Source organism: Typopeltis vanoorti, chromosome 15 (assembly GCF_054136105.1).
Source record: "Typopeltis vanoorti isolate ZY-2024b chromosome 15, IOZ_Tvanoo_1.0, whole genome shotgun sequence".
In the NCBI taxonomy this organism is placed as follows: Eukaryota; Metazoa; Arthropoda; class Arachnida; order Uropygi; family Thelyphonidae; genus Typopeltis; species Typopeltis vanoorti.
The window spans coordinates 20955646-20982980 of NC_143563.1; the positions used below are offsets into that span (position 1 = coordinate 20955646).

General features: G+C 34.6%; 1 protein-coding gene across 1 annotated transcript; it reads left to right on the plus strand.

The window, feature by feature from the left end:
* The first annotated feature begins 3614 nt into the window (after positions 1 to 3614).
* Positions 3615 to 26460, plus strand: LOC150098474 (uncharacterized). Its single transcript, XM_090404954.1, has 2 exons — positions 3615 to 3740; positions 23237 to 26460. The coding sequence occupies exon 2, from the start codon at positions 23802 to 23804 to the stop codon at positions 24801 to 24803; it is 1002 nt and encodes a 333-aa protein (XP_090261080.1). The 5' UTR covers positions 3615 to 3740; positions 23237 to 23801; the 3' UTR covers positions 24804 to 26460.
* Positions 26461 to 27335: the final 875 nt, after the last annotated feature.

Here is a 27335-nt window from a genome sequence, read left to right on the forward strand (position 1 = left end):
TAATTAGTGATAGCCTTGGGCCATCTGTCTCTGATTGGGTACCAGTGGAGATTGAACTGCCCACTCAGTCTCCAAAAGTTAGATAGGGCAAATGGCCTCGCCTACTCCCGTATATACGGGAATAAAAAGGCGTTAGCTGATTTTTTTTTTTTTTTTTTTTTTACTTCCACTTGCATTTGTCGGCACTGGTTTAACTGCTTTTAAATCTTTTTTGACTCGCTATTTTACTCGTCTTACAGCTGATCAAATACATTATTGTTCATAAAAAAATTGTTCCCATCATCCATACACTTTCCTTGTATTTAAGATTCGGCTGCTAATATATATTTGATACTAGTTTATGCTGAGAATCGGTATTCGCTCCTCTATAGGTCATAGATTTCCAGGTAATTTTATGAATGTCTTTATAATTAAACATTGTACTACACTTACGATATTTCGTGAATCAACAAAGTTGATGAATCTGATCCCGATGACATTAGACTCAGTACGGAAGCTACATTTTCCAATGATTGATCTGTATCTATCCTCTTTGCCTATCTTTACTCTTTTACACTAACTTCGGTTTTCAAATCACCGATAAGAATTTTAATATCCCCTCTTTAGAACTCTTCTTCTCGTAGATCTTATCTAAATCATTACAATCTACTCCAACAATATTTTAAAGGCGTACAGCTTACGTTTCATCATCTATTTCTTAAGCATCATTTCGTCATAAGTTAGACTGTATAGCCATTGTTTCGTACAAATCCCAAATATTCTAAAGAGATATTGAAGAGTTCCTTCCCATAGCAAGTCTATAAACGAAGTCTCTAAAAATGTCTAAGGCCAATTAACATAACAAAACTAATTCAACGTAAATTTGATTTAGTTACCATCTGTTGTTTTTGTTAAACTTCTGGTTTCATAGTTTAAAATGTTATTCAAATTAGAGTTTAATTAATATTAATGTTATTTGATAGCTTACCATTTATAAAGTCTATTCATTCATACATGCGTGACTTATTAACATATAATTGAAATTATATGGCCTACTGTCATAAATCATAAATATTCAGAATATGAAGAAATGTGGAAAAACAATCATAAAACCGTAATGCAATATAAATAAAAATAAAAAGATTATAAAATAATTGAATACTCTTAAACACTTACTACAAGCTATTGATATTTTGGAAAATTTTATAAAACTAATAGAAGTAGCAAAATACACCATAAATATTCAAACATAAAAGAGATATTTAAACTCTTATCTGATGGAGTTTTTTTTTTTTTTTTTTTTTTTTTTCAGGATCTGTGATGGCGGCTACCGTGTTAGTGTTTCGTGTATTGTGAATTTGATTGTTTGATATGTTTTTTAGCGATTTATACTTATTCATTAGCAATAGCAGTTAATTGCTTGCTATCATAAACAAACTCTTTATTTTTCCATAGTGGTTTATCCAGGTAAGTCAATTGAAATTACAAGGACGATACGCTAGGCCTACCGCCGCTAGTATCGCCTTTGTTTTATTTCTTGTAATCATAAGCAACTGTCTATTTGCTATGGTGACAAGGGCAAGGCATGTCCTGCCCCACAGAAGATACTTTGGGGCCAATCATGGAGGCACCATATGAAGAGCTAAATTTCAAAGAACTTCTTGCTATCTTCAAGCATGTAGGCAATCTACTGCAAACTAAATGGCCAGGTAAAGTCGTAATTCTTTAAATAAAAGCGATTGATTCAGATGACCCTCAAATCTCTGAACTTCTTCCCAGTATCCTTCAAGATAGCACCAGCGTAATAGAAACAACTGCTGATGACAATTCCATTGCAGATCACAGCGATTATCAGGAGGTTCGCGCTCGCAAAACTGCAGCCTCTCACCCACCCAAAGCGGATCGAATGGACGAAGACAATCCTGACCCGGACTCTCCTACCTCCTCAAGGGAAAATATACCTCCGATTATTCTGCGAGAAAAGAAAAAATGGATGTCCCTAAGAACTGTGATGTCTAATTTAAAGATTTCATACAGTCAAGCAAAGAATGTCACAGAAGGTATCAAAATACAGCCCTGATCAGTGATGGATTATCGAAGGGTGACTGGTGAATTGGATGTCAAAGGTATACAGTATCACACATTTTCGCTAGGATCAGAAAGAAACCTCAATGTAGTAATCAGAGCTGTCTCGGAAGACGTATCCATAGAAGAAGTGGTTGCGGATCTACACCACCAAGACCTACCACCCGTTAAGGTCAGTAGAATGACCAAAAAAGACAAGACAATGCCACTGGATCTAATTGAGATCAGTCAAATTTATAAGCATATATATGATCTGACATCCATCTGTGCACTTAAAATTACTAGAGAACCACTAAGAAAAAGAGCTTCAACAGGGCAGTGCCACAGATGTCAAAGATTTGGTCACGCCCAGAAGATGTGCAGGGCTGAATTCAGATGTCTAAAATGTGGGGTCGCCCACCCAACACATACATGCACAAAACCAAAATCTACCCCGGCTAATTGTGGCGGTCCTTACACTGTCAATTACAAAGGATGTGCTCACAATCTAAGAAATAGAAAATCAGAAGAAACATGTTCTTCCTCACTCAGCACACCTATATCAGAGACTACTTCACAGTTTCCTGAAGTTCAATATAAAAGGTCAGACGAAGCCAGAGGTTCCCAAAAGAGTAACTCCGCAACAACAATCTAGGTCATATGCGCATGTAACTCGTCCTAAACAGCTATCATTACCTCTTCTCTCGCAAATATGCTGTTGGATTTTAGCACATCCAACCCTTCAGAAAGTTCTACTAACAGATTTCTAAAGGACACACAAGCCATTATCTCAGCGCTCACTAATGAACAGTAACGAATTAAAACCAGAATCTCTAGAGATCATTGCGTGGAACGCGAACGGCCTGAGGAGTACGATCTTAGAATGTCAAAATTTCGTCCAAAGACATCAGCAAGATGTCCTCTTACTAAATGTGACGTACCTAAGACCTTCAGACAACCCTAAAATTTGAGGATACCAACTGTACAGAGCTGATAGACTATCCCACAGACGAGAAGGCACGGCCATTTTCATTAAAAATTTCATCTCTCATCAGTCCATAAACATCCCTCCTACCACCAACCTCGAGGTCACCGGCACTGAGATTCTCACGAGTTCTGTCGGCAAATTAAAAATCTTCGCAGCATATCATCCTCCACAAAAAACATTGCCGCTTAATTAGCCTTGGGCCAGCTATCTCTGATTGAACTGCCCACTCAGTCTCCAAAAAGTTAGATAGGGCTAAAAACGGCCTCGCTTACTGCCTGTATATACGGGAATAAAAAGGCGTTGGCTGATTTTTTTTATATTTTTATAATAATAATAAATTTGTTATAATTATATACTACAATACTACTATATTTTAATAAAGAACTAATACTATTATATTGAATTTAACCATGTCAATACTTCCCGGTCATTTTGTAACTACTATCACATAATGCAGTATGTGTCTACCAGTCTTTGCTATTCTTCGTTTTCTAATTTTTAATAAATTCATTCTTAAAGTTTATCTTAGCAGATGGCGCTGTGCAACCTGCTGTTTTAAAATAATACGATGTCCGTATACGTGGTAAAAGTGCTATGTTTGTTTCAAGTATAGCAATTTTTCAAATTGTAGAGTTTGTCTTAAAGGTGTAATGTAATTTATGTGTGTGCAATTTGTATTAGTGATCCGAATTACGGAGGAGTCTAAGATGTAAGTAGTTTGGATATTAATAAAAGAATGTATATATTTTTAGAGTTGCATTGTGAACGAAGAACTGTTGAACAAGTAAAAGATTTCAGCTGCTTAGGCACAATTTTTAGTGAAGATGGTAATTTAAATATGGAAATAGACAACAGAATCAACAAAGCTGGTATGGCAGGAAGTCAAGTGAATAAATTATATGGAATAAGAAAGAAATTATTATTATTATTCGTGACACCTCCAAATTAGTCAAAACACTAAATTAGCTGTATTCAAGATAGTGTTCAAACCAATTTTAACTTATGGATCTGAGAGGTGGGTTAGAAATAAAACACTTGATCAAAGGCTGCAGATATGAGAATCCTGAGAAAGATTAGGGGCATGAACAGTGTTTCTCAACGTTTTTTGAATCATGCCCCACCTCAACGTCTCAAAGATTTTGATGCCTACCCCCACTAGCATAACAGTCAGCTAAGTTCTGAAAAAGTATAATTTAAATATGTATATTATAATTGCTCCCCTGTTGAGAAACACTGCGATAGAGCTTCCTCTAGTTAAGCCATTCTAACTCCATGTTATTACTGTTATATTCCTAAATACATTTTGCAAGATGATGATATAACACTTTTAAGTTATGGTTTCAAGAATTTATAAGAAAGATTGTTAACGCTAACTAAAATCTTTATTATAGGTAGATATTTTTTTATCTATCTTAAGGGTCAAAGCTGTATAACTGAGAAGAGATCCCCACATAGCCTTTAAAGGAATGCGGAGAACCGACCAGGGCTTCTGACCTATTGTTCAATCCTCACCTTCTCGTGGCGCACCCTGTTGGGTATCTACCTGGATACTAAACGAACGAGGATGGGCTGGCAATTTGGGATTTAGCCAATCAAATTTTATTCTTATTGGCTTAAAACAAAATGATGGTACAACATGACAAAATTTTATGCTAGCTGGGGCATCGCCTGGTTAAACAAGGCCCCCATTGTTTTCACCAGGGAACCAGGGTAAACAGCAAAAAGTCAACTACTGGAACAAATCTGAAAAAGCACCCCAACTCAATATCACCAGAGTTAAAGATCAGTGCTAGCAACATAAGAAGCCTGAATGGCAAAGAAATGGAGCTAGCTGAGGAATTAGATAAGTACCAGATCGACATAATAGGAATCACTGAAACAAAAAAGACAAGAACTGGTGAGAACTTTCTGAGCAATAAATACAAAATGCTATATTCAGGCAATGACAACCAAAGAAAAGAAGGTGTAGCCATTATATTCAACACTAAATATGAGGCTAATCTTGAATGACAGGCAGTCTCAAGTAGAATGATGTGGGCAAATATCAGAATGGGAACTGGACAATGAGACTTATTTGTGCCTATGGTCCCACAGAAGGTTCTACTAAGGTAGAAGTGGAGAAATTTTTTCAGGATTTAGAGAAAGCAGCTGACACAATGAAAAAGGAAAAGTTGGTCCTTGTTAGGAATCTAAATAGCAGAGTAGGAAATGATTGTCAGACATACAAAAAATATTTTCGGAAAATTTCGAGAAAAGAGCAAAGCTAATAATAATGATAAATGCCTGTTGGATTTGTGCTCAGGGCATGGACTGGGTATTACTAACACCATGTTCCAACATAAAAATGTGCACGAATTCACATGGAGAGAAGAGGCAAGAAATAAGAAAAGTCTCATTGGCTATGTTATTGTTGATAGTGATGTTTTCTCCCTGGCGCAGGACATCAGAGTGTATAGAGGATTTGAAATTGCAAGTGATCACTATTTAGTCTTGAGTAGGATGTAATTGGATTTCATATTGAAAAGAATAACATGTAAGAAAGTTTTAAAGCAACTAAAAGTTGGGCAGCTCTCAGATGTGAACTGTAGACTAAAATACACAAAGATTATTGAAGAAAAAATGAAAGAGTTTGAGAACAGGAACCAAACCTTGGAGATTCAGTGGCAAGCCTTGAAGAAAACCTTGATTGATTCAGCCAGAGAGGCGTGTGGTGAGGTTGTCTGCAAGGATAGGAAAATCAGAACTCCATGGTGGACACAGGAAATTAAAGAGGCAGTGAAGGAAAAGAAGAAAGCATATCAGACGTTCCTGGCAAATAAGTCAGCTTGTGCTCTTAGAGAATACAGAGACAATTGTAAGAAAGCTTAACACTGTGTGAAACTAGCTAACTAAAAGTCATGGGAGGACTTTGGCAAGAACATAGAAAATAAATATCAAGAAGGTAGCAAAATATTCTGGAGGTTGTTGAAGAAGCTTAGAAATGGAGAAAAGTGTGTTGTAAAAGGAGTTAGAGATGATAAAAGTGACATGAAACAGGAGGAAAAAATATCCTTGAAGTATGGAGTAATTACTTCGACAAATTGCTAAATGAAACAAGCAGTGATAGCACAGTGGTAAAAATCACTCAACAAGATACAGTCAGGAATATATATCCATACTTGAAGTAGAAAAAGCCATCAAAGGTTTGAAATGTGGAGTAGATGATATTCGACCAGAAATGCTGAAGTATGGTGTATTCAGAACTATCCAGGCCTTCAGAACTATGCAGTGACTGCACTGCATAGTTCTGAAGGCCTGGATAGAGGGACGAATTCCCGATGATTGGAGTAGAACTTTCATAGTACCCATATATAAAAAGGGAAATAAAACAATGTGAGAATTACAGTGGTATTTCCCTACTGAGTGTTCCTGGCAAGATCTATGCAAGTATACTTGAGAAACGGTTGAGAAGAATTGTGGAAAAAAAGCTTGGTGAAGAACAAGCTGGATTCAGGCCAAATAGAGGCTGTCAGGATCAGATCTTTACTTTACAACAAATAGTTGAGAAATCATTGGAATATAACAAAGATCTCTATTTAAATTTTGTAGATCTGGAAAAGGCATATGACAAGGTGCCAAGAGAGAAGCTGTTCAATACTCTACAGTTATATGGTGTCAATGGGGCATTATATCAAGCAATACTTGGTCTTTATTTGAGTTGTAAGTCAGCAGTTAGAATTGAAGGAAGTACAGGAAGATGTTTTAATGTTAAATCTGATGTGAGACGGGGATGTACATTATCCCCTGTGTTATTCATTATCTATATGGATCACATTATGAAGGAAAGTGGTATTATTAGACATGATATCAAAATTGGAGATGTTAATGTCAGCTCTTTGCTTTATGCAGACGATGTTATACTTATCAATAAATCCGCTACAAGTCTGCAAGATTCCCTGACTAAATTGAATAACTGTTGTAATATACCATGAAGGTCAGCAATAAAAAGACAGACAATGGAAATAGGCAGAATTGTTGAAAATGTTAACTGCATTGTGAATGGAGAACCTGTGGAACAAGTAAAACATTTCACCTGCTTAGGCACGATTTTTAGTGAAGATGGTAAATTAAATATGGAAATAGACAACAGAATTAACAAAGCTGGTATGGTAGGAAGTCAATTGATAAATGTATATGGAATAAGAGAGAAATTAGTCAGAACACTAAATTAGCTGTTTACAAGACTGTGTTCAAACCAGTTTTAACTTATTGATTTGAGAGCTAGGTCAGAAGTAAAACACTTCACCAAAGACTAGAGATCACAGATATGAGAATCATTATGACTATATTGACATTATTAATAAATTCAATGAGTGCAAGAAAAAATCAGAAATTCCTGTGAAACAAAAGAAAAGAGAACAACTCTCACCTCAAACTATAGAGCTACTGAAAAAGAAAAGAACTGAAGAAATCTGAAGGAAATTTTCTAGAATACAAAATTATCTGTAAGTTACTAAGGAAAAGAATTCCAGAAGACTACAAAAGTTTCAGGATACAGAAACTAAGAGAAGCAGTGCAGGCAAAAACTGGCCTGAAAAAACAGAGAAAGACTTAAATTTTAAACAGTCAATTTCATCTGCTTTACATCAAAATGGAGAAAAACATACTAATAGAAAAAGGATAAAAGAAATTGCATAATTTTTATGATCTTTATGCAATTAAGTGCCAAGTCTCAGAACCTATCATTCTTAAACCAAAAGTGTATACCAGATCTACTTCCAGATGAAATAGAACATGCCCTTAAGAAAATGAGTAAAGGTAAAGTCTCAGGACTTGATCATGTTAAGGCTGAAGAAATCTAACTAGGTGGACCAATTATTTTGTCAGTGCCTTATGGGAAATAAATGTCAACCCTACTTACATCCACATGATAAAAGAAATTAATAAAAATCAGATCACACAAATAACCCTATTTGGTCAACCTATAAATATAGATATAAAGAGAGGGATCTGCCAAGGCGATGTGATCTCCCCAAATCTATTTACCAGCACTTTAGAATACATTCTTAAAAAAAAAAAAAGTAGACCTAAATGGAGGAATAAGCATAGATGAAAAACTACAGATCCTTATGTTTGCCGATGATCTATGATATCCCACAACCTAATAAACCTAGAAGAAATAGGTGAAAAAATATACACAAACAGCAGTAAGATAGGCTTAGAAATAAATCTAGAAAAAACCAAATGGATCAAAAACATCTATACAAATTACAATCACCTATGTATTAATAACATCCTTATAGAATAAGTTGACTCCTACGATTACTTAGGATAAACAATAAAAATGAATAACTATTTATCTGAAGAACTAGCAAAGCGAAAGAAAGCTGTCTGGCTATCATTCAGCAGACTAAAAGAAATACTGATACAAATCTTGACATCTCTGCAAAGGCAAAACTATTTAATAGTGACATTCTTCCATCACTCACATATGGATCAGAAACATAGATCACAAGAAGAAAAGAAGAGACTCTCAGAATAACTTGGCATGCAATAGAATGTAGGATTTCTAACATCAGCAAAATGGAACATGTTGGAAACAATGAACTAAGAAAGAGATCAGGCATAAAAAATGTAACTGCAGTACATGATGTGCCTACCCCCCCCCCCCACACACACACACTCAGTAGTTTTTCGACATCGCAGAAGAGAGGAAAAGCCACAACACCCAGAAAAAGGTATGTGTAAATTTCTATTCCTTATGCTACATATACTTTTTGGTACATTTACACTCACAATGCCCTAAGAATCCATGAGTAAATAGCCAATGACATTTAAACAGGGGCACTCCTAAACTGAAGCAGGCAAAATAGCTGTAATTATAATAATTCACTTTTATTTCCATGAGCAGTCATCACAACTTAGATTTTGCTGTTATCATTCAGGGGAAAATATCATATTTACAACACTGTGTTAAATAGATTACCATTGCAATTTTAAAGTTATAGGAATTTAAAATGTTGTTCTCCCAAAACAAGTATGTGTTATTAGTTTTTAATGTCGTAAAAATTCTTCTATTGTCACTGTAAATTATTCCTGTCTTTTGATGAGAGGTGTTGAATTCTATTCCTGGAGATATCTAAGTGAATAAACTATATCAAGTTGTTAATCTTCTTGTTTGTTTGAACACATCAGATGCTGTCTGAAACTGCATTTTTGTATAATACACTGTCTGTCATATACAATGGTGTGCTGGAAAGGTGTGATAATTACCATGAAAGAATTGAGGTAGAATCATCTAACTTGCACATTATTCTACATATTCCCCATTAAGTGTCATACGCTTGTTATAACACTCCTTCATCATTTGCAATCCTCAGAGAAAAAGTCTTTACCTTGTTGTACAAACCCATCCTCAGCTGCAGATATGACTTAATCATCTGTAGTAAATTTTGTTCCTTTCAAGTTTCTTTAAATTTTGGAATAGAAAATAGTCAGATGGCGAGAGGTCTGGTGAATAGGGTGTGTGAGGCAGACATTGAAACCAATAGTTGTGTATTGTCGGATTTCGTGAGCAGGTGCCTAGTCGTGAAAAAGCAATACACCTCTGGTCATTTTCCTGCTGCGTTTTTCCTTCGGTACCTCCTTCAGTTTCTTCAGAGCTGTTGAATAAATTGCTATTGTAACAGTTTCACTTTTTATGTAGTTTCTTGTATAAGGATTACGCCATCCATATCCCAAGAGACAATGGCAAGAATATTACTTGCTCGATTTTCAGTTCGAAACTTCTTTGGATGTGGTGAATCTGTGTGTCTCTACTCCAATGACTGTTGTTTTGTCTCTGGATCATAGCTATGAAGCCTTGATGACAGACAAATACCAGCTGTAATTGTGACTGTTTCATCAACAGTCACAATATAAGCAAAAAATGTGTACCTGCTTTCTCAGAATTGCCTGTGAGCTTTCAATATCCAGATGTTGGATGATGATCCCAACTCATTCCCTGGATATCTCCACAGTCTTTACAATGTTTTTGGATGGTATATGTCTATCATTGATGTTTTCAAGTTTGATCAATGGAAATTTTTCCTGATCTGGGTGCATCTGTTGTCTTTAGGATGGACAAGTTTAAACTTGTCCATCCATCTTGAAACTATTGGCAGTGCTGGGCCATAATCCGCTTCACACAAAATTTGGTGAATCTCACTTTCGGACTTTCCTTTCAACATGAGAAACTTGATGACAGCCCACACCTCTGCATCTTCGAATTTCTTCACAAGCTATGTCTTCTTAAAATGAACACTTAAAATTATTACAATTCGATGGAACATGGGTGAGCTTATAAGATTTCAGATATGTTCTTTCTTGTAGTTATATTAGTTGCTTTAATATCATTTTGTTGTAGGTGTGTAATATATATTGTTGTTTTGTTTAGAACCTTATTAAGTCTTTCGTTATATTATATCCTTGTCTGCGCCTTTGTAAAATATTTACTTTCTTTACTTTTCCTTTTATCTTCTGCTAATCTATCTACTTCGTTACTTAAATTTTTTCTTGCCCACCCCCTTTTTTTTTTTTCTATAGCTAGATAGAACTTGAGTAGCAAGTCTATCTAATGTAACAGTCCCTGAGCAATCGCCCAATATCAATTAAGAAATTTATTTATTCGCAATGACTGTGCCACTTAATTAACCTTTTTATGTTTGAAAGTCATGACGAGGAGATGACAAAATTAATTTAATACTTTTATACAATTTCTTTACATGCACATCGTGGCTTGTAACTTTATTCTATTCCCACAGGTTTGTTAATATTTTCGGGATGATGCATTGGCTAAGGAATGAGAACCAGGTAATTACAAAACAAAAACATGTTTATTATCAAACTAAAGGATATGATACAAAGCACATAAAAGTTAATAAAAGAATTAATCTAAAGCACTTTAACACACAAAGACAACTTGCTATCTAAGCAACAGAAACTATAGTGCGCTCACTTTCAGAAAACTTATTGTACTTTGAAATAACAGCAGCATCTTCTATGACACCACTTGGCCTGCAAGCATGCATAAATATTCCACAAAGGATCACGTTAACTTTCTTCCAACACAATCAATACTTAATCGATACTAATTCAGACACTGTCATAAACAACTTATGAATTGGACAAACTTAACAATACATGTTCTTCCCTTATTGAAATTCAATGTAACCGCCAGTTAACAAGTAACCTCTCTCAATCCTTTATGATTTCGAGTTACAGTCATATATCATTCTACAACAAAATAATGGCTTACTTGCTAACAATCTCGAGAGGAAAGTCCGATTTATATTCCGTAACACACATAATCTGGAGTGTCTTCCGTTCAGTCAATCCTCAAGAGTTTTCCTTCGTAGGACATGCTGGGGTTCTGCTGTAGCTACCCTGAGCCTAGAGAGAGAGAGTCCACGACAGAGAAACATCTGGTGTCAGCAACAGGAAGAACGATCCTCCTGGATTCAGGGAAGGAACCCCTATAGAAAACGTAGGTGAAGGGCCAAGCAAGAGACCAAGGACCAAAAAGCCCAGAACCATGTGCTGCAATGTCTTTTATTCCATTTTCAGTCCTTTGTTCTTAATTCAGAGTATTCCAGGATTAGCCAGAAGCAATGAAAGATTTGACGCCATTGCTGGCTGCCAGACCCTATGATTTTGGTGGTATTCAGTGCTAATCCGGCTTAATTCCTATTAAGCTTTTATAAACAAGTCTAAAGTGCAGGTGCATTTTAACAGTAATTTATTCTTTTATGTTTGACATCTTACTAACCACATTTTTTTTATACTTTCAGACAAAAAAAATTGGAAAATCTTTAGACAAAATTCTCTTAAAAAAATAATTTCTCGCGAGATTTTACAGTGTATATCAGAACTTTCCATATCCCCCCCTCGTACTATTAAAGGACAACCATTGTTTCCTTATATTTTCCTTCCGTCATAGTATATGTGGTTTATGAGAGAATTTTTGCATTTTCAAGAAGCTTGATGTTAGGCAAACAATAGCACAAGCTGAATCGAAATATATTGTCCTTTAATTATCCACATGGCTATAAGGCGTTTAACTTTATTTTTTCTTGGATTTTCTTAGATTTTAGTTCATTTTTCCAAGCAGGTGCAATGTATAATATCATTGGTAGTAGAGCTCAGTTATGTATTGTGTTCTGTGCTCAATGGCCTAATCCGCAGTTTATCCAGTTATATAGATGGTAAGAGATGGGAAATTGTTCATGAGGCAGGACGACACCAGACTTCAACGAACAAAACAAAACCAGTAACCTAAAACTGAGTGCTACCCTTCTGTGGAATACTGAAACAGGGCTGTTCCTAATGTATACGACCTACCACTTGAAATATTTGACTGTAGGTGTGACTGTTAACTATAAAAAGACTATAAAATGTAACCTTTGTAAAAACTTTTCTTTCATATAATACTTCAAACACATACTATGTAAACTTATACCATACAATTATTAGATGGTTAAAGGAGAAATTTTGATAATTTTATCTTTGTCTTCTCAGAAATTGAACGATATGTATATATACTAGTAGTGAGATATGAATTGAATAGCCTGAAATAGGTTGATATTCTCATGGTAATCATGATACCATTCAATACCGTTTGCATAGTAACAGTTCTGGCAGTATACCCCTGTACACTGGAAATATAATACTCTTCATCTACATAATTTATAATCAAATATGCAGTACTTAAACTGTGATGATTTGTGACATAACAACAATACTCGTATATGCTATATATTTTGCAAGTGATGGCACAGTTGATTTATTTTAACTGAGTTAAATAATGTTCTGAAGACATTAAAACAGAAGAATATCATTCTTCGGTGGTTTAAATTTAGATTTAAATAACAATGATAGCAAAACTAAAGAATATAAAACTATATTATCTTTGCATGGTTTCTTGCATACATAGAAAGCAATATTAGGAAGCACGCCATTCCACAAACTGTATTGACTACATATTTGTAAGAAATCAACTGTCCTTTGTGGTTGTTATGTGCCAACCAGCCATTATCAACTGTTGCTCATTCTGAGAACAAAGGTTCTCCATCCCATTTGGCCTCCTGTCCTTTCTTTCAGTAATTGTAAGTTCATCTTGGTAAGTTTTTTTACGTTGTAAATCCAACTCTTTTGTGGTCTTCCTCTTCTCATTCCCTCAGTCTTCCACAACATAACTGCCTTTTCCAATGATTCATCAGCTCGCATAATATAACCAATGTACAATTACTTCTGTTTGACTATTGTCTTCAAGGAGCATACTGTCGTTTTACTCTCTAAAACCTTCTAATTGGTCATTCTTGCAGTCCATAGAATTCTTAATCATCTTCTCCACACCCATAATTCATTTGAATCAATTTGCTTTCTGTCTTTTTTCTTAATAATCCAGCTTTCACATGTATACATCACTACTATAAATATCATTGATTTGACAATTCTAACTTTCGTGACCTTACTCACACCTGTATCTTTCATAATTTTGTCAGATTTAACATTGCTTTTTTCTTGATGCCTATCCTCTTAATTTCATCTTCACATTTACCATCTTTTCTGATTCTGAACTGCAGTAAATCATAACTTTCGACAATTTCTCTTTACTTCGTATTATAAATTCATTTGAATTGTCAGAAGCCATCACTTTGGTTTTGCTGATGTTTAAATTAAGCCCGGTGTTTTTATATTTCGTCTTAATACAATCAACCACTCCAGATCCTGTTTCCTCTACCTCTCCCAAATCCTTTTTAAATTTCCACAAACTCTTGGATTTGAATTTTTATAATTGGGATGAATACTGATGTTTTCCAATCTGTAGGCCAGTATATTTTCTTCCAAACCTGATGACAAATTTCAGTCAATATAATCACTACGTCATCACCAGCTGCTCTCAATAATTCCACTGCACACCATCGGCTAAAGGAGCTTCAATTTTCTTGCACCTTTTGTTTAGATGCTTTTCTTTATCTTTCCTAGCCTGTCTTAGGAATCTGCACTTAGTTGTTGAATTTCCTAATTTTCTTTGTTTCTCTGAAGTTCAATTTTCATCTTTCCTCTTCTATATGAATAGCTTCTTCTGACAACCATTTACAATTTTTTTTCTTGTTGCTTTATTTAATCTCCTTTGTCTTCTTCCCATAGTTCTAATTTTCTTGCTGTCTTCTCAAAACTTTTTAATTTCTTTCCGAATTCTACTTTAAATGCTTGATTTATAGGATTTAAATAAATTCTTATCAGATTTGATTTTTTTGTCTTTTTGTTTCTTCTCAGCCCTTGATTTCAGTTTAACTTCAGCTATCAATAATTCATGATCTGTCGCACAGTCTGCACCAGTGAAGTCCGTGTCTCCAATCTTCTTTTACGTTGTTGAACAAAGTGTTTGCAATAAAGCAACTGTTCTCAACAAATTTCCTACATCCTTTCACCTGCTTCATTCCTCAGCCCAAACCAAAATTTCCAATGATGCCTTGTTCTCCTTTTTCATTCAGGTTTGCAGTCCAATCACCTGATATCAAAAAAAAATCTCTTTTATCAATACTGTATTAAACTTGTTGCATGCTGCTGTAAAATTCTTCTAGCTCATCTTCACTTCAGTCTGTAGTAGATGCATTCACCTAGATGAATGTAATATTCACTGGATATGCTACTAGTCTGATTAGAATTATCCTATTGTAACCAGGTTTTAAGCCAAAATGTATATTCTGTATTTTCTTCTAACTATGAATGCTACTCCATTTCTTCGAAGGTTTTCATGTCCAGATTAATAAGTGACCCATTCCAGTCCTCATTTCACTGATTGCTAACATCTTAATTCGAGTTCTTATTTCTTTCTTCACTAGTTCCCGTTTTCCTTGATACATACTTCTTACATTCCATATTCTTAATGTATGTAAATCAGTACAGCAGAGGCATCTTCTTCTGAAATTAACTATATCAGAAGTTGAACTTCCAGAAGGCTTTAATCCAGCTTCATCATTCTTGTTAACTTCATTGGAAGTTCCTCTCTGCTCTTTCCCAGTACCCATTTCAGTGTCTGCTACACCATACCCACACACAATCCAAGAAATTCCTTTACATTCACTGAAAGCCTAGTTTGATGGGGGTTTTCAACTGCATTTATAATTGGACCTTTCTTCTTTGAAAACATTTTCCATTATGATCCCTGGAGATGTGCAGGATAGGACCCCCTTTACAAATCGTTCAATCTGTACTGGATGTTCTTCAAGAACATTCTACAGAAGCCACAGGAATCAGCTGTTTGTTTCCTACTGCATGAAATCCTTGTTCACTATTTAACCAAATGTGATTTCCGGCTTCAGGTATTTCTCAAAGATAGGGTTTATCGAGATGATTTTGATAACATCCCAAGACTAAAAGACGCAATTTATGGCATAGCAGGAACTGCAGAATATTCGACATTACAGTCCTCAAATGTATAGTCAAAGTGAATAAAAATATATTGTTGATGCTTATCTCTCCATTTTCTACTTGTTAGTCACAGAAATATTAGTAGACCCTCTTATCCGGGGAGATACGTTCAAAGACATTTCACGGATACCTGAAACCGTAGATAGTACTGAACCCTATATACACTGTGTTTTTTCCTATACATACACACCTATGATAAAGTTGAATTTTTATATTAGGCACAGTAAGAGAAAACGCAGAACTGATCAGAACGGTGTCAATTCCAGATAGTCTTGATTTCCGAAAGGCTGCAAGATGCATATATCTTTTTCCACCTTTGCAACAAGTTGACCTGGTGCTGGACTACCTCTGGAATGAGTGGAATTGCCTATAAAGAAAGGGCCATATGACCCTTTCTTTTAGTGATAGGCAAATCCAAAATGTTTGTAGAAACTATGAAAGTTTCATAAGTTGAGCTGAGAGCTTACGAGAATACAATCATCGACATCCAAGAGTTAAACTATCTACTTGCCTTAAGTAGCTTAGGCAACTTGGGGATGCCGATTATTGTATTCTCGTAAGCTCTCAAGTCAACTTGCGAAACTTTCATAGTTTCTACAAACATTGAACTTTGAAATAGTGTTGAATCTAAGATCCACTTTGTCAATGTAATATAAATTGTTTTTTTCCAGAATTTCAATTTAATGTATTCAGACTGGGGTTGACTGCAGATAACAAAGCGCAAATTGTGAACCCATGTAAAGCGGATGACTACTGAACCTACATTTGGTACATCATACAGCTCCCCAGGTAGTAATTAAAAAGTAGTAATTTTAGAACTACTTTTTTCTTAGATATTACTTCCGCATGATGAACAATGTATTCATGCAAAGTGTTGCAGTATTTCTATTAACATTTTTAACAAATGTATTGAACTTCATAAGTAATGTCATACATTAAGATGCTGTTACTATTCAACGGTATAGTCTTTACTTAAGTATGGTAGAACTGTTGGTTGGAGATTACTACATCAATCTTCCTCTGAAACGAAATGGAGTAATCAGAGCTTCATCCATTACTAGAGTCTTTGTATATTCAACTAGCGACCTGTCTGCCAGCTTGTTAACATTTTGACATTGTGGAAGCTATTTATATAACAGTATAATATATGAAAGAATAACACGAGAAATTTCTTTGTATTTCTGAAGGTTAACAAAATTTTGAGTACTTAGTACCAAGCATCTACAACAAACACACGAAATAGCATATAACATCAGAACACAGTCCTGGAAAGCAATTCAGAGACTATCTCACAGCATTAATAAAGTTGACTTTTATTTTAAACGTATATTATAAGATACCAGATGAAATGTTATATATTATTTCTCAAATATATGATGTGTTGTATGTTCTTTCATAGATGCAGAAATTTAATTTTACAGTGACTGCCCACATTTGTTTTTGAATAATAACACTGGCCAACAAAAAAAAAAATTTTTTCCTGCTGATTATGATCTGATACTTGTTTTTTTACTAATTTGGGTGCGCTGATTTCAAATATCAAACCCATTTTTCTCTATCACGTCAGGTTTTTCCTCTATGGCATTTTCTTTTTGCTAATTTGTAAGTTTTTGATAGTTTTAAGGAGGCAGTACTATTTAGAGGATCAAAAAAATCGATTTTTTAATATTATTTTCTGAAAGCATGTACTTTTAAAAATCTGTTCCTAACTTTTTATCAAGAAATTCAAAAAATTCCCGAAGATATAGCCTATTATTCAAAGCGGTGTGCAGATCAGAATCGGAGCACTCACCGCTCTCGCTTGTTAGTAAACGAATAAATGCATAAGAACCTGCAACGGGACGTACTGGTGCTTTGAATGCGAGAGAGGCTGATAACCGACCTAATACATTTAGGTGATGAAAAGTAGGCGATGACAACTGCCTAAAACAAATGAATGCTATATGCATCATAGCGGACAAAGAATAATCGAAATCAGTCAATCGTTAATCGATCATGAAAGTATGATGAGCACTTATAACGTTTCAATAAAGTCTCTGTTTTTTTTTTGTCTTGTTAATTGCATGTTAGTCGGCAGTGAAGAAAATACATCATGTCTACTACTCGAAATTGTGTCAATAGTGTAGATTCCTTCTGCTACATTTGTGGCAGCTTTACTGTTCCCAGTCATAGGACAAATATCACTGATTTCATTAAGAAAGTGTACTTTGCATACTTTGACATAAAAATTGCAGATCAGGACAAGTCATGGGCTCCAAATAAAGTGTGTAAGTCATGTGTAGAAAATTTACGACAGTGGAGCAAGGGAAAACACCAAAAATTAGCTTTTGGCATTTCAATGATTTGGCGTGAACTGAAAAATCACGTAGATGATTGATATTTTTGTTTAGTTCAGACTTCTGGTTATAATAAGAAGAATAAGAAAAAAATTGTGTATCCAAATCTCGACTCAGCAATTTGGCCAGTTGCTCAATCCAATGAAATAGCCGTGCCAATTTATAAAGGACTTCCTTTACTTGAGAACGAGCATGATCGGGATGTGCCAGATGTTCTTGAGGAGCAAGACCCGGATGTTGATTTAGACAATGAAAATTTAATTTCAAGTTCTGGACCACAACGTTTTACTCAAGCAGAATTGAATGACTTAGTAAGAGATTTGGGCCTATCAAAGGAATCATCGGAATTGTTAGTTTCAAGATTAAATGAAAAAACTTACTGGAGCAAGATACGAAGATAACTTTTTATCGTAGCAGGGAAAGTAATATTGTACAGTATTTTAAACACGAGTGTGGGTTTGTTTACTGTAACAATGTGTCAGGTTTACTAACTGAAATGAGTGTTGTACAATATCATCCAAATGAATGGTGTTTATTTATCGACAGTAAAAGCAGAAGTCTCAAGTGTGTCTTATTACACAATGGGAATGTATATGGCTCAATTCCTATCTATTCAGTCCACTTAAAGGAAACATATGAGGACATTAAAAAGGTTCTGAAGTTATTAAAATATATACAGACAATAAATGGATCATCTGTGTGGATCTTAAAATGGTTAACTTTTTACTTGGCTTTCAAAGAGGATATACAAAGTTTCCGTGTTTTCTATGCTTCTGGGATAGTCGAGCTAGAAACCAACACTGGAGTCAGAAACATTGCCTCTTAGAATATCCTTAAATGTTGGAGAACAGAATGTTATAAATCAACCTTTAATCGACAGAGAAAAGATCATTTTTCCACCTCTACACATCAAACTAGGTCTTATGAAGCAGTATGTTAAAGCTTGAGATTTACAAGGTGACTGTTTTCAATACATATGTGAAAAATTTCCATGACTTAGTTATGAAAAAATTAAAGCCTGTGTATTTGATGGACTGTAAATTAGAACTTTAATGAGAGACCCAAATTTCATCAACTCTATGAACGAAATCGAGAAAGAGGCTTGGACTTCATTTACGATGGTTGCGAATAATTTTCTTGGAAACAAAAAAGCGTGCAATTACAAAGATCTAGTGGAAACAATGCTTGAAAATTTCCAGCACCTAGGTTGCAACATGAGCATAAAGCTTCATTTCCTATACAGTCATCTTGATAGATTTCCCGAGAATTTAGGTGCTGTAAGCGATGAACAAGGTGAAAGATTTCATCAAGACTTAAAAACTATGGAAGATCGGTACCAAGGAAGATGGGATTCTCACATGATGGCCGACTACTGTTGGAGTATTCAAAGGGATTGCCAAAACAGAACACACAGCAGAAATTGCTACAAACAAAAATTTATTCCCTGAAACTCATGTGTAAGTAAAATTGTTATTTTTTTTATAAATATTCTTGTAATTTTTAATGAATATTGTTAAGTAGTTATATATCTAATTATCGGCCTCTCTCACATTCAAAGAGCGCCAGCACGTGCCGTTGCAGGTTCTTACGCATTTATTCGTTTACTAACAAGCGAGAGCGGTGAGCGCTCCAATTCTGATCTGAGCACTGCTTTGAATAATAGGCTATATCTTCAGGAATTTTTCGCATTTCTTGATAAAAAGTTAGGAACAGATTTTTAAAAGTACATACTAAATAATATTAAAAAATCGATTTTTTGATCCTCTAAATAGTACTGCCTCCTTAAAACCATCAAAAACTTACAAATTAGCAAAAAGAAAATGCCATACAGGAAAAACCTGACGTGATAGAGAAAAATGGGTTTAATATTTGAAATCAGCGCACCCAAATTAGTAAAAAACAAGTCTCATATAAAAGTCAGCAAAAATTGTGTTGGACAGTGTAATCAGTGGCCACGTCTCTTGGGCAAATACTTTGCACAGTTCCTTGTAGTCTGTTTCCATTTTCTTTTCTTCATTAATAAGCTTTTCTTTAATTTGTCAATCTCTATATTACTGCTTATCAGTAATTGTAGTATTTTTATAATATACGTAGGATTGCTTTTATCATCTGAAATTGTAATTTTCACTCTTCTATTATATGACTGTTCCATTCAGTTCTAATTTTTTATATCTGGCCCACACATGAAAGGCCACAAGAACTATAGCACACTAGTACCCTAGTACCGTGTGTCGGCAAGATGAACGGAATTAAGACGTCTCTTCACATTTTGCTTAAACAACTGAGAGATGTAATCTTTGGGGAAGCCAGAAGAGTGGTGGAGATTTTTCCAAAGGACAGAAGATGGAAAGAAAGAGGACACAGTAAAGATAGTTTGGTGAGTTTCAAGATAGACTGTAAAGGTATGTTAGCAATGGCTCTTGCTTTAATGATTTTGGAAGAGAGTGGACGAATAATAGTGGCCAATTCAGAAAAGACTTGGGTGCACCTCCCCAGATATGGGAGCAATATGCAATGGCTGAGAGATTTGTATTTTGTACAGAGTTAGTAGCTGTGAATGTCTGTAGTAGTCTTGTGCAAAAAAGTATACCAAGTTTATTTTGCTGGCCGCAGAAGTTAAGTGGTAATATGATTGTGCCAGGAAAGATGGAAGGTGGAAACACCCCAAGAAGAGAAATCTGATCGTGTTTTGGATAACTCTGTATTACTGAATTAAGGGGAATGGATGCAAGCTCTTGCTTTCGAGAGATCAGACAAAATTGAGTTATGGTAGAATTGCCCCACATTCGACAAACCACCAAGAGGTTTGTCGAATGAAATGTACCATCTTAACCAAAGCTATAAGTAGGATTGGAATTCTGTGAGAGCAGTTTGTTTACATACAAGAGGAACAGAATGCAAATAAGAACAGAACCCTGGGCTAATCTTGCATTAGAGGGAAATACGCTAACCACTGGTGTGGTTGGCCAGCCTGTTAGCATATTTGTTTACCAGCCAAAAGGCTGCAAGTTCAAATCCTGCCATGTGCATGGATGATCGTGATTGTCTGTGAGAATATTCATGGCGGTAGATGGCATAGTTGATGGATTGAGTGAGGAGACAGATGTAGAGTAGGTGTTCTCCCTGAATGGGCCTTTGTACTCCATGGAGGAGTCATGTATTAATAATAATAAAAATTCTGAGGAGTGTAAGCTGTCTATCATGACACGTAGTGAATGACCGGTAAGAAAGTTAGCAATCCAGTTGCAGAGCGAGGACGGCAGATCGCAGGATGGAAATTTTTTTGAGAAGGCCTCTGTGCCAAACCCGAGCAAATGTTGAGGTCAACCACGTGTGTTCTTACAAATTAATCAGTGGATTGAGTCCATATGTGGGTGGTGAAAGCAAGAAAATCAAGTGTAGATTGCAAGTGGTGGAATCCATACTGCTAGTCACTGATTAGTTCGTATGTCTGGATGGTTCAAGAGTTGGTTGCTGATGACCTCCATAATTCTTGACAAAACAGAAGTGAGTAATCGTACGGTAGTTCGCTGGTTGACTTTTATCAAATTTGTTTGGGACAGGCTGGATGTGTCCCGTTTCCATGTTCTCGAGAAAATGCCAGTTGAATAGAACAGATTAAAGAGGTGATATAGGATAGGTATTAGTTCTAGGGCACAATAGGTAGGATACTATCATGACCAAATGCCTTGTTTGTGTTCAGGTTGTTATGGATTCTTGAGATTACTTTTTGTCAGAAGACTGGGAGAGTTGAAGGTAGCCGTACTTTCTAAGATCGAAGGAATTTTCCCCAGGTTTTTACGACAGTACCATCTGTAGTCACCTTAAGTAGGCTACTACTTCTTGCTCAGCGCAAATAAACTTTCAACTTGACAAATTTTAGTCCTTAGTGGAATTTATTTGATATAGGAAAGTTGTACTAAGAAAGATATGCATTTTCAAATTCTATGCAGAGAAGATGAAAATTGAACAGTTGATATTGTTGTTAATAGCAGAATTGCATCCATCAAAATTAGATGCATCACATAACTACAACCATTTGCTGTAGTTATGCATCACATAACTACAGCAAATGGTTGGTGCTTTTGATGCTTTCGTATGCGAGATAAATGTGATTATTGCCAACGATAAATACCCGAGTGTTGGATTTCGATGAAAAAGAAGTAGGCATAGTAGTGTGCTTTGACATTTTACCTCAAATGAGCCAAGGACAATTAATTATCATTTAACACTTATAGAGATGTGCAAGAAATATCATATGCAGGAAGAAAAAATAATTTATCTAACAACTGGAAATCGATTGTGTAGCATAATAGGAAGAACCACATAATACTGTGTTATTTGGTTGGAAAAGACTTGGCTTCGATTTTCCTTGGAAACGAGAATCTTTTTCCAGGTTGCCTGAAGTGAAGATGATTTAGACTATCCTCAACAGAAGGAGCCTTCATTATTTATCATTTTCTATGTTTGTTTAAATTTCTCCTGCAGGGAGATTCGCCCTAGTGAAAAATATTAATGACCGTAGATGGTATAGTTTTTGGAAAAACTATTAAATTAAAGAAATAAAGAAGTAGCATATGTAGAGACTGGACAGAGTGGAGTTGAGATGATTCTTGGAGTCTGAGGGGTAACCTAGAAATAGATAAAAATAATAATTATTATTAATACAGTACCTGATGGAGGTTAAGTTTACGAATGCTGATTTCTTGATAATATAGGATTTTTCATGTCAGAAAGATCATACAGGGTTGGCCTGGATGCATCCATGAGTGTAAAAATTTTATTTGCAGAGGCATTTCACTAAACAGTATCCAAAAATCACAAAAATGATTTCAATTGCAAAAGGAATCTTTTAAAAATACATTCATTCACTCATATAAAATAAAATTTTTGAGTCATGTGTTTTACATGTTTATAAACAAAACATTTTATAAATAAATATTAAGTTTAAAATTTTTATAGCTTATCATACTGCATTATAATTTTATATTCAATGCTAAAGTGAAGAGATTCATAATTAACATTCGTACACTCTTATTAGAAACACTAAATATTTTGCTTAAGGTCTGTAATGAAATTAACCTTTATTCAGATTTATAATGACTGTACATAATTACTATAATGAGGCTGTCAACACCTGTCACAGTTGATTTATAATTAATCATTTGAACAATGATTGAGTAATGACAATAGATAGTAAAGTTGTTGGAATGTGGCTTTGTCAGATGGAGGTTTAAGCAGCGAGCATATACAGAAACATATATGCAAATGTATTGTGTGTGTGTGTGTCATATAGTTCGAATGAATTTCTTATTTAATTCAGAACATCATATGCTTTGACTTTGAGTAATTTTGAGGAGAATTTATTTGCTTCTGTTAAAATTTGTTCTAATGCTTATTTAATTTTTTGTAGGAAAAAAAAGATAAATTACAAAATAGCTGATAGAGGGAAAGAACACAAGCTGAAGGTGTGCCATCTCCACTCCAGCAACAGCAGTGTACAAATTATTGATGAAATAGTTACATTATTGTGAAAAACATAATATTCAAAAAATTACTATTATGAAGAAATGAGAACATGTAGAAATTCTCCTAATTCAGTAAAATTATTGAACTTACTTGCATAATACTGCAAGAATGTGTGGCTTGCATAATACTGTGTAAAAAATGATAGCATTTAAAGTGTGAAAGTTGAAGCAACGATTTTAGAAGCAGGGTCAGGTAAATTATCACAAGAAACATGTTTGCCTTTTCAATTCTCCACAATGGTATTTTGAACTCGACTAAGCAGAAAACAATTTTGATACTACTGAGCAAAAACAATGTCTTGTAACATCTATAGGAGGTATTGAAATCAGATAGTTTGAAAAGACATTTATTACTTCACTCTCATTCACAACCTTTCTCCTCTTGAAAAATACTTCAATAATCTTCAAGACGAATTACTCGTTCATAATAAGAAGTCTCTCCCTTGTGCAATGTGTGGCAAAACCTTTTACTCATCAAGTATATTGAAAAGACATTTGTTAGTTCACACTAAAGAAAAAACGTTTTCTTGCAAGGCATGTGGAAAGGCATTTTCGAGGTCAAGTACCTTGAAAAACCATTTGTTAGTTCATACTGAAGAGAAACCATTTTCATGTGAGATATGTGGTAAACTTTTTTCACGATCTAGTGTACTGAAGAGACATTTTATCATTCATACTAAAGAACAGTCATTCTCTTGTGAGAGTTGTGGGAAGGCATTTTCAAGGTCAAGTAACTTGAAAAATCATTTGTTAATTCATACTAAAGAAAAACCATTTTCATGTGAGGTATGTGGGAAGCTTTTTTCACGGTCTGGTGAACTGAAGAGACATGTTATGGCTCATACTAAAGAAAAATCATTTTCTTGTGAGATATGTGGGAAGCTTTTCTCACGAACTAGTGTACTGAAGAACCATTTTATAGTTCATACTAAAGAACAGCCATTCTCTTGTGAGAGTTGTGGGAAGGCATTTTCGAGGTCAGGTACCTTGAAAAATCATTTGTTAGTTCATACTAAAGAAAAACCGTTTTCATGTGAGGTATGTGGGAAGCTTTTTTCACGATCTGGTGAACTGAAGAGACATTTTATGGTTCATACTAAAGAACAACCATTCTCTTGTGATAGTTGTGGGAAGGCATTCTCTTTGTCTAGTAACTTGAAAAAACATTTGTTAGTTCATACTCGACAAAAGCCATTCTCTTGTGCAAGTTGTGGGCTAGCATTTTCGCAGTCAAGTAGCTTGAAAACTCATTTGCTAGTTCATACTCAAGAAAAACCATTTTCATGTGATAGATGTGGAAAGCTTTTTTCACGCTCTGGTAACCTGAATAGACATTTAATACTTCATACTCAAGAAAAGCCATTTCTTTGTGAGAATTGTGGGAAAGCATTTTCACATTCAAGTAGCTTGAAAGCCCATTTATTAGTTCATACTTCAGAAAAACCATTTTAATGTGATAAATTTGGGAATCTTTATTCACCCTCTACATGCATTTAATAGTTCATACTGAAGAACAACAGTTCTCTTGTGACAGTTGTTAAATGGCTTTTACACAGACACAATAAAACTAGAAAGACATTTGTTATATCCTAATAATAAGAAAAAATTTTCTTATGAAATTTGTGATGTGCTGTTTTGGAATCTTACCATCTTCAAGCCATTTATTAGTTCAAACTTGGAGGAATAATTTTGTTGTCAAACTTATGGGACATTATATTCAACATTCCAGTAGCAAGGCTTATACATTGATCATACATAACTGGTAATTAGCTTATAGAATTTACAACACATATGAAGGATATTAATTAAAGTTGCCTTTAATTAATATCCTTCATATGCATTATTTCCGTAAGCTAATTACCTGTTATATATTCAACATTAAGATTTCCAAAGCTCTTTATTGGATCTTTTCTGTGGATAAAGTGTTTCATTGATTATAAAATATTTTCATGAAGTTATATGTAAAAGCATTTTTGAGTTCTAAATCTTTCCCTAGGGGAAACCATTTACACTCCAGATATGGTTTTGTCCTCTTTCCTGTAGCTATACTTTCATGGCTGAGTAATGTGAAGACACCTTTCTTAGATTATAATCAAGAAAAATCATTCTCCTTTGCAACACCTGCAAAATAACATGATGTTATTAATTCAATATCACACAATATTGAAGAACTCATTTTGTTGAGTATCATTATTTTTGTAGAATTTGAAACAAGAAAGTTTACAATTAAGAGGTCATGCTCTACTTTGCAAAACCAATTTTCTTGTATAATATAGTCAGAAACCTAAATCAAGTCATAAGAATGCTCAATTTACTTTGAACTTTCAATTTACTTTCCCTTGTAATATTATTATTATTATTATATCAAGTAATTAATCTGTAAAGTTCTGCTATTTTTGTATGGAATAAATCCTTTCACATTTAATTAGGAATTAAATATTTTGCTCTCAACCAATTTGAATAAAATTTATTTTATATTCAAAACTGTTTGTACCTAACAAAAATCAACAGCTTGTTTCAGATTAAAACAAATTTGCCCACTTCATACTCTGATATAAAATCCTTTCATGAATAATACATTATTAGTGTTTTCTGTCATTCATAAATTAAGCTTTTGTATTCCAATGAATTTTTATGTTTATTGTATTTTACATGAGGGTATATTCTTTCCAGGTCTTAGAAACATTAAAAAATGCATATCATTCTGTTCTAAATTGATTCATATTTCTGGAACAGAATCCTAAATGAAAGCTTCATATTCGAAAATATTAGTAGAATAATAGAATACTTGGTAAATAAATATTTGGTAATTTCTTTACCATATTATGGGGTTGATTGATTGAACTACCTATGTTATGATTTGCAATTTACATTCTCTTGGTATAAATTACAAATGGATGTAATTTTTTATGTATTCTTTTCCTGTTTGGTCATGTGTAATAGTAATTTATGTTAAGCATTACTTATTATCATTCTCAGAAAGCTTCTGGTGCAACTTGTTAGTATTTATGTATCTTTACAGTTTGCAAAGTTTGTTGTTCTTGCAAACGTATTCTGTTCAGCTGATCTATCTTCTTTCTCATACTTAATAAACAATCTTGTTTTGAAATGCAGGCCAACTTATTGCTATGTAATGAAATCATTTTCAAACTACACTAGAATCCCACATACTTTTAAAACCGAATAAGAAACTCAAAGATTGGAATTGGAGAGTATCTTGCCGAATATAGTAAACTATAAAGTATCGGTGAACACTTAGCGTGAGCTAATGCAAGTGACCCTAGTACGTATTATAGTACAGTACTGGACGACTCGTTGCAAAGGTGGAGAAAGTTCTTAGGTATTTTCCATAATGTAAAAACACATTTCCTAGGAAATGTATGCTGTTATTACATTATTTTATGGAGGGAAGTCACTACCCATACCAGTTTCAGCCTTATGAATAAGTAAAGCCGTCTCTAAAAATTCGGACGATCCCTATCCCTAGGCCACTCAATCGTGGGCGAAAGACCGTCCATCTCAGCGTTGGCTCCATTCAGTGATGGCCTTCCACCCACACGCCACCACCAAGCAGAACCGCTCAAATTCCGAAGAAAAGCATTCACCGACAAAACCCCTCAGCGGGCTGTGCTGGAGAACACTCTCCCCGGAGACTCAAATTGCTCCCTTAAGGTGAAAACCTTAAGAGAGCGAACTCATAATAGCCCCACTAGTTTCAGCCTTTTTTTGAGACTTCATCAGTAAGTAGCTAGACCTAATAAATAATACCAAAGTGTATAGCGAAAAGAACTTATATACTCTGTGATATGAGTTTCCAAACAGGTGCAAACATTAAGTTACTTAAGTATAAAGAGCTAATAAGCTTCATTTTGGCAATGAAAACATTACTTAAATTAAGGGGATATTAAATCCCACATAGTTTTAAAACCGAATAAGAAACTCAAAGATTGGAATCAGAGAGTTTCTTGCCGAATACAGGGTGTT

Bases quoted from the DNA above. Each gene is read 5' to 3' on its own strand.
- LOC150098474 (XM_090404954.1), top strand. From the start codon at position 23,802: ATGTGTGGCAAAACCTTTTACTCATCAAGTATATTGAAAAGACATTTG.